The sequence below is a fragment of the Streptopelia decaocto genome, assembly GCF_964273445.1.
Source record: "Streptopelia decaocto genome assembly, chromosome: 2".
Taxonomy (NCBI): Eukaryota; Metazoa; Chordata; class Aves; order Columbiformes; family Columbidae; genus Streptopelia; species Streptopelia decaocto.
Genome location: NC_138655.1, coordinates 24,334,850 through 24,347,283, shown reverse-complemented (window position 1 = coordinate 24,347,283; position 12,434 = coordinate 24,334,850). Strand labels below are relative to the sequence as shown.

The following is a 12,434-nucleotide window of genomic DNA, read 5'->3' as shown; positions in this document are numbered from 1 at the left end:
CTCCAGACATATATATCTACTTTTTCCCTGTTGTATGCTTCATCTTCTTACATCCTCATCCAGGACTACTGATCCTGGCACATGCTCCAGTTCTGTGCTGGTTGATGTGGTATCTGGGGTCCAAGACCACCACTTTTACAGGAGAACTGCACATCCCAGCAGCTACCTTATAACTTGGTATGTGCAGCTCCTTCCCGTGACCCATGCAAAAAAAATTCTAGGTCGTCTGTAACTCTGCAAGAGATGCTACCTTGCAAATACACACAAGACAGTGCAAGTGGGACATTTCTGAAAGAATCAGGGTCATGGTACTTTTATCCTGAGGAGACTGTCAAGGCTGAAGGACAACTGGATTAGCCAGGCTAAGGTCAGGCAAGCTTGGGGCTACTCTTGCATGTGCTTAGGCTCAGAATGGACTATAGTATACCTTGATGTGGCAGCTTCCAGGCTAAATTAGCTTTGTGGGAGAGCTGAGGTGTAAATAGGCAAATCTGAGAAGTGGCAGCCACCCAGTAGACAAGAAATAAGGGTGATCTGGTGTCGCTGGTCTGCAGGGCAGGGCTGCGACCATCAGGTGGGCTTCATGCACTGCTCTGATGTGTTGCTGCTCCTACTCTTTCTCTGTCTTCTTCCTACCATGAAGAAGTGTCTTGATTTCCTGGTCCTGGTGTTCTGATGCCTGGTTCTGATGAATGGGGAGGCAGCACTCTGTCTCCCTCTTGCTCTCATGACTGCAGAGGCCAGGACATGTTTGAGATATGTTCTTTCCTGGTTTTAAAATCTCCACCAACTTCAGAAAAATTAGATGTGTTGTTGACTTTTTGTGTTGATATTTCAGATATTTTATGCTAAGGATGCAAAAATGTTAAATATATAATACACAGGGAAGTTTTCCAGAGACAGAGTTGATGTAGTTTCCAACTTTGTTGTGTCTAGAACTAAAAATACCTTATGTTAATAGTTTTAAGCAAAAATTGCCTTGCCCATCAGATTATTATTTGACAGTGGCAGCTTCAGTGCATGTGGATCAGCCGCATTGCTGTTCCATAGTGTGATTTGTAAGAGAAATCTTAATTCTTATGTTAACACAGTGTGAAGTAAATGAAATTTGGAAGGTACATAGGGGTGAGTTGTTCACTTGCTGTTATTGAAAACATTTATTTTCAAATTAATGATGACTGCATATGGCTTTGTAACTAGATCTCCAAGGGACTGTTGCTGTTACTTGAATGACAAAAATGAGGCTGGGGAAAAAAAAGAAGCAATAAGGCCATAATTGAGAAATAATGGAATTAGTATCCAGTAAGATTAAACCATATGCAAATGATTTTTTTTTCTGGCTTTGCTAAATTCTTCCTTTAATACAGCAATTGATTGTAACTAAGCAGGTTGAATTTCTGTGTGTTTATGGGTTGAGTGTTTTCGGGATAGTAATGAATGAAAACCAATAGAGACTGGGTTCCCAACTCTCAGGAGCTCCTGATACTCGATATTGTAAAGTCTTGCCATGTCTTACCCTGGTGTGGCCAAGAACAGCAACAATATTCTGTATGAATTTTCCTTGATGTTTTATTAGAGATTTATCCATTTTTAAAATCTAAGAGTGAATTTTCCTTTTTTTTCTCCTTACTTTTCTCTGAAACCTGTTACAAACATAAACAGATGCATAGCTCCAGATACTAAAATGGCTTAAATATTTGCTGCATTTAATCTCATGGAGAATAAGCTATCTCATGAGGAATTCCCTTTGAACTAATCTACTTCTGGCATGATTGCTGGCAGGTATGCAGGTGCTGGGAGGTGACTCTCCAGCCTACAATTGTTCATGCCAAGAGTCAGACTTCTAATGTATGGCAGTGTTGCAGTCCGCTGATTTACATGTGCTTTTACATATATATATAATAATGGGACTTTCTGCAGCTAATGAGGAGTAACTGTAATCAGTCTTGCCTTCATCCTGCCTGTGATGGGTTTTAGACTTTGCTGATGCTTACCACGGCATTTATTTCAGCTGGCAGTGTGGCCATCAAAGTTGTGGCATATCCAAGTGTTAAGACAGAAGTGTACATTTCTCTGTACAGGTGCCTTTGCAATACGTAAGTTTGGTAACTGAAAGTTGCTTGCTTGTTCCTGCCATTAAGACCCTCCCTGTACCTTCATTCTCAGAAATGACAGGGTGAGATTCTTTTCCTCAGTGGCCCAACCCAACAGTACGTATAAAGTTTCACATGGTGAGAACAAATGGTCTTCAGCTTCATACAGTCAGCCAAGTTTATCATGTTCATAATTCTGTCTTCGATGCTTCATGCCCTTTACTTAGCTAATTCTCCAAATGCTCCATATTCACCTTTTGGACTGCGTGGGTTACAATCTTTATATCTTGCTTAAGTAAGCAGGCAATCCAGCTCCCTCCTTACACGGGTTTTCTGAACACTTCTGTTCAATAATGCACAGTCAAGCTCTGCATCAGATAATGACAGGAGTAAGAAAGAGAAAACCAGCTTCAACATGAGAAGCAGAGCCATGAGGCACTGAATTACCAGGAGATGGTAGGGGCAGAGTTTTATTTGCTTAAAGGCCTAGTAAGGTGAGGCATTTCCCATTTTTAAAAGGACTAACTCATTCGCCTCAAACTGATAAACTGCTGGGTTTGTTGTTTCATTTCTCCTTTTGCACAGGAGGTCTTAGGGTGGTTTGTGTATGTCGGTCCACATATTTATTTAAGATAAACATTGCTCTAGTCACTTCAGTAGATGAGACTGAAATGGTATAAAATGGGAGTAAAATGCAAATGAGTCATTGAATCAGTCAGAAATTACACAAGGGTGAAGTTTTACTTTGTTATGGGCAGCACTGCAATTTACACTGTATGTATACAATGCTGCCATTAAGTTAAACTTGCAGAGAGAACCTTTGTTTTGTTTTTTAAAGGACAGCTTTATTTAGGTTCTTTGGGAACATTCAAAAGTAGAGATACTGGGCTGGAGTCTGCAGCTCTGCGCTCTTTCCCTTGGTTTTAATTCCCAGAAAGCTCACAGTACAAACTCCTGATGCTTGTCGTGTAGGGAGGGCCATAAATGTACTTCTCCTTTATATTTCTTGGGGATTATAGACAATTACTAGCTGTCTGTAGCATTCTTTAAAAACACCCAGAGTTGGTGTTTGTTCATTAATGCAGTGATGCCAAGAAGAGTTACACTCCTTGCTTCCCTTGATGAACAGTCACTAATACATCCTGTGCCCTTCCAGCGCCTGCTGCACAATCCAAGTGGAGAGTTGGGGAAAGCTAATATGAAATACAGATTGTAGTACCAGCCTGCTGAGACCATGACTTTTCTTGTGGAAAATGAAATTTTGCAGATACCTGGCTTTATTTCCAGTGGCACGGTTCCATACCCAGAGTGATCCTGTCACTGGGATGCTCCTTGAGCAGGCAACTGAACTTGCAGTTCATTAGAAGCAGCTGGAGTCTGTTCGCATGCTCGCCTACCTGCCAACAACAACTAGTAAAATGTGAAGATGATTCTCTGGTTTGTCTCTCTGTGCATCTTTCTGTAAAGATAAGAATCCGAATAGTTAGTTATTCAGTAAATAGTTTTACACCTCACACAGTAGCTTAGTTCTGTAGCTAAAACTCACGGGCTTTTGCTGTAGCAGTAGATGTCTGTTGCCCTCTTGGCAGTACACTGTTAAGCAACCAAACGTTTTGTATGAAATAGTTTCTTTAAGGTTTTGAGGTGTACTATAGTTTGATCTTAAAGAAGCTGTGACCGTGGATATACTGGTGCTGAGAGAGATGATCTTCCTATTTTTCTGTCTTCTCATGTATTACAGTCTCCAATATGAGGCTTTGAAATCTTCTCCATGTAATTCTTATACCTCAAAAAAAAAAGAGATTTCAAGGAGAAACATTCTCTTCTTAAAATTATGATAGTTTGACTATTTTTGACAAATCCTTTCGAGACATGTGTTATTAGTTTTAGTTTGCACTGACATATTTTGTGACTTTTAGGTGAAATGCACACTAAAATTTCAGCCATTCATTAGTTCTTCTATATATAGAAGAAAAGTGCCAGCCCATGTTGTTAAGCAGTTTCCACTTACCATTCAACAAAATTGGATTTTAAGCATAGTGATCATTTTAATGAATTCTTAAATCCCGTGAAATATAGTTCCTCAATTAATATTCTAAAAAGTTAGAAGGATTCTCTAGCTTTGGGCAAAACTACATATCTATAAAACCCATTGTTTTTTTTCAAGCAAGATAATACAGTGATTTAAAATTATTCCAACTATTTAAAAAAATGAGCTGGGTGGGATCTAACTTACCATGTGTGACTAGTTCTGCAGAAGTGCCTGCCTGCTGTTGTGTTCCTGGGAAAACTCCCACAAAGAGATCCACTAGAATTGTGGTATTCCCGTGAATGAAATATGAAGATTTTGTGTATTTATTTATTTGTTTGTTTATAACCATACTGAAAAATTTGTTGAAACTGCAGAACTTCAATTTCACTTTGTTTATGGATTAAATTTATAAGGGTCTAGTCTAAACTTCATGTTCTTCCAGTTGTCATATGTTGTTAAGCAACATATCAAAACAATTCCATGAAAAGATTACTATCTTTTTTTATTAATCCCATAGGCAGATTTTGCAAATGTTTTTGTACTATAAATGATTAAAGCACATGCAGAGAACAGAATTCCCCCTGTGTATCCATCTTGCCTTTCAAGTCATGTTTCAATACCAACCTGACAGTGTGGTTTGCAGGACTGTGTGTACTTCATTCAGGGTGCTGTTAGAACTACTTAGTACCAATCCCTGATGAAGCATTTCACATAGTTGTCCTTTTCTAGTAAGAAGTTAAACCCGATTTCCTGTGTTCTGCACAGTCCATGCCTTTCTGCTTGGTAAAACTGGCTGTAGGAGAGTTACAGGAAAACAATGGTAAAGCCACTGTAATATTTTCTTTCAGGAATTACAGCAGAAGTCATAGTGGTGGCCTCTTTTGATGAACTGCGCAAAAGAGCTCAGGAGGCCAAGGGGAAGATTGTTGTCTACAACGAACCTTTCATCAGTTATGGTGAAACCGTGCGGTACAGATCACAGGGGGCGGTGGAAGCTGCTAAAGTTGGAGCAGTGGCATCCCTCATTAGATCCATTGCTTCCTTTTCTATTCATAGGTAAGCATTTTTCTCTTTTCTCTCTGTGACTCACATTTCAGCCTTTAGTTCACATGTCATTTTTGGGCAGGCATTTTTGTTCCCCATGACTTAAACATTGCCAGTTACAAGTGGGTGTTCAGTTTTGAAACTACTGGCTGCACAATAGTTCTTTTCCCCTGTGCTTTGTCATTCTTTCAAAATGTTTTAATTTTTTGTTACTGCTCCAAATGTTGTATGCTATTTGTTTTAAAGAACTTCTTGCATTCTCAGGGCTGCCATAAATATTCTGAGATCAACCAAAATCAAATATCTTTGATGACAACATGTACCAGATTGTCAGTGATGATACAAACTGGTCATTCTGTGTTTTTGACTAGAATGCAAGTGTAGTGTTTTTATTGTATTGGTAATGTTCCTAGCATGAGGTGACTTGTACTAGATGAAGGAGTAGTCTGCTTTGAACATAATTATTTAGAACACTTTAGCAGTAAGGTTTGTAATTATCATGCTGCTTTTAAAGTAAGATAGGTTGAAATAATGATAAAAACAAGTATTTTTAGATGTCTTTGTATGTTACTTATCTATCATATATAGTGTTACATTACTGAAATGAGCTTTTTTAGTTTTCTGGTTGGTAACATAATTACTTATTTCATCTGGTCATTTTTTTCCACCTCTGAAAGCTTGCCCTGAAAATGCTCATCTGTTGCGAAAAAGACTAGGTTAGGCATGGAGAGGAAACGGAGTCCAGCCATAAAGTAAAAGGCTGGCAGATACACACCGTCCTTCCACATAGTATTTTTTAAAATTGTATGGGGTTATTGGTGAGCTTTGCACAGTGGGCTGTGCTGGGAGTTGTGGTGGCGCGGGCTGAGGCAGCAGCGCTGGGCTGGGGCTGCAGGTGGGTCAGACCAGACCCACCTCCCTGCCCACCCGCCTGACCCAGCTGCAGCCTCGGCAGGAGGGCAGGGCCGGCAAGGGAGGCCAAACGCTAAGCTTGACCACTTAAATTGTAGAGCTGTGTTAACAAAACCACTTACATAAGACAGAGAGCTCTACGGTTTGTACAAGAGGTGCTGCATTTTGTAACATTGTTCTTTTTTTGGCAAGTACATGTCCATTTATTCCTCCCCCTAGTTGCCCGGTAACTCTTCATCCAGAGAGGAGTCATTGGTGGTAGCTAACCTGACCCTGAAAGTGTGCCACATCATAAACTGGAATTGCGTTCTGTTTAAATAGCACCATGGTTTCTTTTTGATCTCTGCTCCTAGGTTTTCTCCCTACAGAAGTCTGGGCTGGTTGGTGGGAAGGGGTGTCATGTCTTTGGGTTTTGCTTGATGCTGGGACTGGGAAGTGTCTGGGCCAGGCACTTGGCAGTGTGCTTGATTGCACCATTTCAAACAGAACCTATGTGGTCACATCTCCATAGTATGAGAAGCATGCAAGTGTTACCATTTGTGATGCTTCAGAAAGTCTGAGAAATGCAGCAATGCCAGGTAACTGTATTGTACCATGTGCAGAGGGCAGTTCTGCTGCCGGTGTAGCTGCTTGATAGCATTTGAAAGTGCTCCATATTCTCCTAAAGAAGCCAAGATTGCCTGTTTAAAATGCTTTCTCAAAAATAGTTTGAATTCAGATACTATCCAACTATACTAGTTTACTTCTTTGTGCCTAACTAATGTGAAGTTTACAATATATTTTCTAATAATTTTATAATAAAGATCATAATAATGAACATTGAGTAGAATATGTTTCAAAAACAGTTTTATGAAAAATTACACTGATTCAAAAAGTCTTATTTGGTATCATCAAAGAGTATTGTGATATGTAATCTGTTGATTATCTGAGAATCATAAGATTCTGTCCTTAGTTCTGGTGCCCTGCAGAGATGTTCCTTTGAAAGTGACTCTTTGTATCTTCGCTTTGCCAGACTATTTATGGAAGTGTGTTTTCACACGTAATGGAAAATTTAGAGATGAGAAACAGAGGTGGAGACTGAAAGTAGTAAAGCTTGTTTATTAGGTCTGGGTACTGGCATTACAGCTACTTCAGAATTGAATGAAAAGAGAGGAGAAACAGATGCCAAATGCATGTTTGTTTAGAAATATTGAATCCTTAATTGAGGCTGGGAGCCGAGGTGTCATTCCCAAAAGCAATTTCAAATTTAGATGCTGCCAGGAAGCATTTTTTCATGAAATGTATTTTCTGTCCTTTCTCCATTTACCTTCACTTACGTTTTTTTTGGATGTGGGATGGATTGGTTAATCTCTTTTGGCCTATCATAAGGGAGGTACTCAGGTCCAGTCTGTCACTTCTGCCACTCTCTGATGCCTAGATTTGTTTGTCTTGTCTCTAACAGAATAAAGAAATTGCTGGAGGCAGGATGGATTTTCTTATCTCCATAACTCAGCCCATGTTTTCTCTTAATCACCAGCCGTGTGTCTCCTTGTCTCTTCTACCAATGTACTGTGCTGGATGGATTCTGGGCTGGATGTGGTGCTTCTTGTCAATCAGTGGCTGGGGCACTGTTTCTTCATGTCACTTGCCTTTTTGATTGACTGATGGGAAATACTACGTTGCTGCAGGGAGTAGCATGTTAGAAGGGTGAGAGATGAAAGGCAGAAAGCCGATAGGAGACTTCTAAATGTTGTGGAACAACGTCTGACATTCTTGCAATTTGTATACTGCTGCTTTGTTGACCAGAACCTTTACTTTCTGGACTGTGTGTTTATGTGTGCATCCATAAGATGAGTAACTGGTAACAGGATTGTGGCAGTTGTCCACAACATCCTGGAAACATCTTAGAAGAAAGTATCCTTCTTCTGATACTGCACTGTCTCACTTTCCTCAGGTGAATGAAGGATAGAAAGTCATAATTTTCCCTAAACTATATCAGCTTTGTTGTTGTTTGTGTTTTGTTTGTTTGTTTTTGTTTTTAAGTTTTCAACTCCTTTTGGACAGGAGGTCGCTCATTGTTATTTACTTACTCCATTTGCAATGAATTAAGCTGGCTGGAACAATGGAAGCCACTTTGTCGTGCAATTTCTAAGGCATCTTGCAATGTGAATAATATTGATAGGTTAAAACTAAGCACTTTCTAGTAGATTAACATTTTAGGCTTATTAAGGCTGGATATTAAAACTTACTGACAAGACAGAATTGGTGAAATCACAACATGAATTAAATCAACGTTCTCTTGGTGGCAGCTTGGTGGCAGCTTGGTGGCTGTTCCTTGTGCCAGAGATGGCAAGTGGCTGCCACGTTGTCAAGGGTAAAAAGTGCAAAGGGAACTTTTGAACAGGTATTATGTGGGCATCTTATTTTCCTTTAAGGTATGGTAGTATAGCTATGGAGTGAATGAACTGCTTGGGGTCTCAGGCATCCCAACTCTGAATGAGAACAAGAAGGGATGAACTTGCAAATACTCAGGAAAACTCACTTTTGTGTTTATATAAGGGCTCATTACAAGTCATTGGTGACAGTGAAGGACTTGAAAGATCCATTGTTGAGTTTCAAGGAGTGGATTCATTTATTTACGCCAGAAATGGTAAGAGAATAGGAGATAATCAGCAACAGCATCTCCCTTGGCTTATGAAGAGATAACAGTAGTTGCACGGTTGGTATTGCGATGTTGCATGGCAATTGTGTCCTGTGGCACTGTTGCCATATTGTATTACAGTTAGATAATTCTCTTGCTGCTTTATAGATATCACGTAAGAGTGGGGGTTTTTTTACTTAGGAGAAAGTCACTGTAACAGGTAGGTAATTTTTCCTGCCCTCTCCCCAGGTGGTGTGTTTATCACAGCCTTTTTCCCAGTAACAATTTGCTAAAGCACTGGCAATTTGGTGGTGAAAACAGTTTAACATGGATATGGAGAGTTAAGAATAACACAACTATTTTTAATGAAACTTTTCAAATAACATGTATTCAGGTAATCAGTCAAGAGTATCCATACAATTTGGCTTTTCGGAGAAATCTGAATGCTGACTTATTTTGTTTAATAGCTTGACTGTGCTGTGATTAATGGTCTTGTACAAGTTAAAGTAATACATATGTTTATTGTTGTGTACAAAAAAATGGTGAATATTTCCCAGTTTGTAGTGGATGCTTTTACAGCAAAAATAGTCCGTTTACAAGGCATGGTTAAAAATGTGGTTGTAGTAAGTCTGCTTTTCTGCTTCCTAGCTGTATGTTTTTATAGCATTTTATAGGCAAAAGGTATCCTTTAGCTATTGAAGTGGTCCAGTATTTATCCTGTGCTGAATGAACTCTTATAAATCTAAAACCATAAGTCAATCCTTCTATTCCTCAAGAACCACAGATTAGATAAAGTCTTAACACTGTGCTTTGTGACAATAACCCACTTAAGGGCTCTAGAAAGAAAGAAAATTGAGTGTTTTTTGAGAACTCAAAAAGAAAATTCTCAAGAGTCCTCAGAGATAAATGCCAAGAGCCCAATCATTATTTTTCTAAATGCTGCAGAACAACCTCTCCAATGTATGAGAAATCCAACAGGGAACATTACAAGGCCAAAATACTTTGACACAGTCTGGAGACTGTTAACAAGGACAGGCTTGGTCAAGTTCTTCTCTTTTTGGGCTGAATTCAGCATTGGATACTTAACTGGAATAGGTAATTTCCTTCATTTTCTCTCCCCTTCTTCAGGGCCTTTATCTTAATTTCCACTTTTTGTAACCTCACTTGGTTTATTTTCCTCTACCATGTGTAGTAATGTATAGCTTTTTGTATATACATTGTACTATCAAGGTGCATTTTTCTTTTCCTCTCCTGTTTTTCATTTTATTCTTCACTGGTTTGTAAACAATTTATTCCCTTCTCAATCTCGCTGGCAATGTGTGTGAGTTAGTCTCATTTTTCAGCTCTCAGGTGCTAGCACGGTGACTTCTTACCACGTCACCTCTTCCTAATGCTTGGTCTGCTGCCTTAGGTTCCAGATGTGAGGCTTCCTTCCCCTAGAACTCCATGTCTAAGGAAATTAAGGGCTTATTCACGTCAGTAGTGTCAGAGACACTCCACTACTGCTTGTTCTGCCAGGTTTTCTGAAATCTGGGATGGTACAGTAGTTTTGGTAGGATTTCTTTTGCCTTTTTTTTTTTTTAATAGCAAAGAGATGTGTCTGGCCATTATAACTGTTATTTTATTATTGAAGTACTGTATCCTGTGGTTGTGTCATGAGCCCTGAAGGCTTCTTTCCCTCCTGTTCTGTCCCTCCTTCCAAAAGGAATGCCAGTATACTTAATTTTTTGCTACCCTCTTATAAGTCTTTCTTCCTATGACTCGTTCTGCTCCCCATAGAGGGGGAGCAGCGCTGTGTCCCATGGGATTGTATTTCAGCTGGTAAGCACTGGCTAAGACTTATGTGTGAGGATGAGAGCAGTTCTGTGGTAATATGGGACTCAAGGTGACCTTAATATGGGACTCAAGGTGACCTGAGCCCAGTCGGATCATGAGCTGTAGGTCAGGTCCCTGAGCATCTCTGTCGCTCTGTGGTCTAGCTAAGCAGATCTCTGTTCCCTTTGGTGTATCATAGGCTGGGAGTCAAGTGGGTGAGATAGGTCGCTTGGCCCTAGAAAGCTGCCCCTGTTGCCCATTAAATGGCCTGGACCACCAGTTGTTATTTTCAGCCACAAAATCTTGACCTGTGTGCCAATTTGTAAAACTTAACCTACATCCTAAAATAATTTCAGGAGCTCTTCAGCTAACCACTTCACTATTTACTGTCTTCTTTAATTTTGGTTATTTAATAAGCAAAGCAATTGCTGTGAACAAGCCGAGCCTATGATAGCACAAAATAGGAGTTAGGTTTGTCATCACTTTTTATGCAGTAACACTGTCTGTTGTAGCATGGCACTGGCCATCCAGATTGCTGCTCAAGTGAAAAATAATAGCTTTCCTCAGGCGTTTGAGTTTAACTAAGATTGTTCACTACCTCTGGCACCTCTTGAAAGGAAAAGAATTAAATTGGCTCATATGTACAAAATTAAATAGGAGGTTTTGTATAATTAGTTTTTGTTTGAGTTCTTTCTTTTTGCCCAACACTCCTACGCACCTTTTCCAGGTCTGTCCATAGCACCCTGGTGGTTATGTGATTTTTGGGGCTGCTGAAGCCGTGCATCCTCAGTGACGTACCTGGCCGTGTTCAGCCTGGCTGATGCTCGCAGGATGCGTAGCTGGAGAGAAGCCAACACGTAGCATCTCTGGCCTCGTGTACAGGCCTAGTGTGCCTGAGCTGACAGTGCCCTGGCTGAATTTTGGTTCCCCTCTCCAAGTTCTGTGTCAGTTCAGGAATTTGCGGTTACTCTGGCTTTCGGCCTTTTAGCGCATGTGGTATGTGAGTTAATTTCTTACAGTTCTATCCAGTCCTCTCAATTTTTTCTTTCCATCTAATTAAGCTAGCCTTGGGCTCTTAAGTCTGCAGGGGTGGGATGTATTTTAGTCCATCAGTAAACCTGCTTCCTTGTTTTATGGCTAATGAAATAATCTTGTGTCTCGTTCTTATGAGATCAAGGAAAACATTTTACTGGTTGTCCAAATTTTTCCTCTTCTAATTGCAAATCATTTTTGCATCTTTTAGAACAAAAATCCTTGTGTTGCAATGAAGTTTTTCCACCTGATGATATAATTAAAGTAAAAATCACTTAACAACCTGCAAATAAAGATTTAGGGGCAACAGCTGAGACTGAGCATGTGTTAGCAGTTGGGCCAGTGTAGGTGCACTTACTGAGCACATCTTCTGGTTTAGTTTCACCAGAAAGGAATCTAGCACTGGTGCTTGGAGACTGCTCTGTGATCAGGCAAGAAAGGATTTTGGGAGGTTCACTTCAAAAGCTCATTCTTTATTCAGACTAAAATGGACATACCACATGAGACCTTTGAGAAAGTCACATCATCTGTATAATGATTTAGACTGTTTATGGTGTAACAGAATGGGAGGAGCCAGAGATGTGCCCTCTGTGATAACAGTGATTCACTTCATCAGTGCAGGCTGTGGCTCTTGATTATCAAATGGACATTCCAAGAAGGAGCGCAGGGTCAGAGGCAAGGATTTCTGTAAGTCAGGGAATACAAACTTGGGGATATTCACTGCATGTCAGCCAAGTAGGCCTCCTTGATGCTGAGATGTACATAAAATCAAGCGTTATTGTAATTATTATTATTGAAAACTTTTTCAGAAAAATGGCTAAACCAGATTGCTTTTCTGTCAAGTAAAAGCACTGAGAAGTGTCTGTTTTGAACGGAGAAAGTTACT

The 12,434-nt window shown here is 39.9% G+C and overlaps 1 protein-coding gene across 4 annotated transcripts in view; it reads left to right on the top strand.

Annotated features, from left to right (window-relative positions):
* The window catches only part of CPQ (carboxypeptidase Q), a 161,193-nt gene that overhangs the window by 30,747 nt on the left and 118,012 nt on the right, over nucleotides 1-12,434 (top strand). For all 4 annotated transcript variants that reach the window (XM_082045124.1, XM_082045122.1, XM_082045121.1 and 1 more), the window contains one exon: nucleotides 4,974-5,181. In XM_082045124.1, coding sequence (XP_081901250.1) covers nucleotides 4,974-5,181 — 208 coding nt within the window. The remainder of the gene's footprint in view (nucleotides 1-4,973; nucleotides 5,182-12,434) is intronic.